This window comes from Echinops telfairi, unplaced genomic scaffold, assembly GCF_000313985.2.
Source record: "Echinops telfairi isolate 266 unplaced genomic scaffold, ASM31398v2 ScPeMD7_7457;HRSCAF=8495, whole genome shotgun sequence".
NCBI classification, from domain to species: Eukaryota; Metazoa; Chordata; class Mammalia; order Afrosoricida; family Tenrecidae; genus Echinops; species Echinops telfairi.
Genome location: NW_022111357.1, coordinates 17,399,081 through 17,401,383, shown reverse-complemented (window position 1 = coordinate 17,401,383; position 2,303 = coordinate 17,399,081). Strand labels below are relative to the sequence as shown.

General features: G+C 38.7%; 1 protein-coding gene across 1 annotated transcript in view; it reads left to right on the top strand.

Moving 5' to 3' along the window:
* Nucleotides 1-2,303, top strand: part of FAM76A (family with sequence similarity 76 member A) — a 28,198-nt gene that overhangs the window by 5,323 nt on the left and 20,572 nt on the right. Inside the window, exon 3 of the mRNA XM_013005269.2 lies at nucleotides 1,151-1,205. Within this exon, the coding sequence (XP_012860723.1) occupies nucleotides 1,151-1,205 (55 nt within the window). The remainder of the gene's footprint in view (nucleotides 1-1,150; nucleotides 1,206-2,303) is intronic.

The window sequence follows — 2,303 nt, the reverse complement described above, 5'->3', positions numbered from 1 at the left end:
TTTCATAGAGATTGTGTGGGAGAAATAATCATAAAGCACAGAATAGACTTTTTAGCTTTAGAGTTTTGTTGAAACTATTGTGCATAAGTGTGTCACCTGTACCTCTCTGTGTGAAGGGTTAGACTTTATTTGGAAATATTTTTTCCTCCAAGACAGATTTATTTGTTCAGACATTTAGGTAAGAGTATGGCCTCTAGATCTTTTCAGTGCAGTAAATGTTATTTTAGTCTATACTTTGAGAAATTGAGAGTATTGATAGAATATTTGGTCATCACTTCTGTTTCTCCACATCTGGCATGATGGTACAAACAATTACACATGCTCAACTGCTAACGAAAAGATCAGAAGTTCAAGTCCACCCAGAAGAAAAGATCAGAAGTTCAAGTCCACCCAGAAGAAAGGCTTGGTGATGTACTTGAGGAAAATCCGTTATTGAACTTGTACGGGACACAGTCCTACTGTGACACATAGGGCGTCACCTTAACGATCCCCCCAAACAAACAGACAAACAAACTCACTGCCATGGAGCTGATTCTGACTCCTCATGACCCTGTAGGACAGGGTAGAGCTGCCCATGTGGGTTTCTGAGACTGTAACTCTATGGGAGTAGAACATTCCCACCGTGCAGCTGACCTTGAGGTTTGCAGCCCAGTGCGTAACAACATGGATATACTATACTAAGACCAAGATGGATAGAATCTCTGGGTTGGTTTTCTGAACACAGACTTTTTTCCTCACAAAAATTTTCAGTTCTTCATATGAATTGAGGATTATTTGCTTTCCCTACTAATGGATTTCAGTCTAACACATGAGAGGGTCCTCTCCATATGTGACAATTTAGTGATACTTGGGGATACTATAATCAGAAATAACTCACTCTCCATTTTAATCAGAGCCTTATTTAAAAGCCCCATTTTCTCTTGGACGTTAAGATTAATATCCACATATTCTGTAGAAATATGAAGAAGAGAGTTATTGCCCAGATATTAAAACTTCAGTTGGCCTGACCATATCTTACCATAGTACATACAAGAGGGCTTCTGTTTTAATACCATTTTTCCATGGGTGTAAGGAAGAATCCGTTTTCAGACGTCCTAAATAAAACAACTTTTTTTTTCCAAAAACTTTATGTGTCTTCCTTTCTTCGCAGTAAAACCAACACAATATGCAAGAAGTGTGCTCAGAACGTGCAGTTGTATGGAACAGTAAGTGGGGATTTTCTGTACTTTCTATAATGACTATTTGGAACTCTTGGGAACATATGTTTCTGTGGGATATCAATGTCATGGGAAGATGCTTGGTGGTGCAGAAGGTTAGCAGTTTGAACCCAGCAGCCGCTCCATAGAAGAAAGTTGAGGCAGTTGGCTGCGAGAAAGAGTTACAGCCTTGGAAACCCTATGAGGCAGTTCTATTCTGTCCGACAGGGTTGACAGCAGTGGTTTAGATTTTTTTTTTTCCTAATTGATGATAATACTTTTATTAGAATAAATTACATGTAAATACTTTCTCAGTGGGGGGAGGGGAAAAAAGAGTGTATTCAAGAGCTCAAGTAGAAAGATAATGTTTTGAAAATGATGATGGAATATTTGTATAAGTTCGCTAGATATAATTGATTTATGAATTGTTAAAATATCTGTAAGAGCCCCCAGTAAAATGATTTAATATTTTTTTTAATGTCCTAGTTATACCCACCCACCCGCCCCCCCAAAATAAGTAAATACTATCTCAGTGTTGTTTCAGTTTAGCACTTAGCTAATGGTTGATGCTAAGGAGTTGACTGTTGATAGTCACTGTTAGGATTATGATCTTAATTTTCCTTGAGACGCTTTAGTGATCAGTATGGAAAGAAACGGGGAAAGAGGAATCCCCTGACATGGCCACTTTGCTTGATAACAGTTGACTGTTCCTTTTGATGAATGATTTTCTTCCCCTGTTGGGATTCAGTGTACTGTGTCCTGGAAGGAATTCTCCCAGCATGCATACTCACTGACAATGGCCAAGAGGGCTTTTCAGAAATTTGGAAGTACTTGTGGGATTCTCAAAAGAGCTGGTTCTGCTGAATTTCTTATAAAAGACCCAGCATACACACTAATAGAATTCTGGTATTTGTTCATTTATTAAAAAACAAAAATCAATAGCCCTGTGCAGAGAAACTCTTAGTACAGTGGTTCTCAACCTTCCTAATGCTGCGACCCTTTAATACAGTTTCTCATATTGTGGGTGACCCCCTCCTTTGCTACTTCATAACTGTAATTTTGGTACTGTTAGGAATTGGGGGACCCCTGTGAAAGGGTCATTCGACC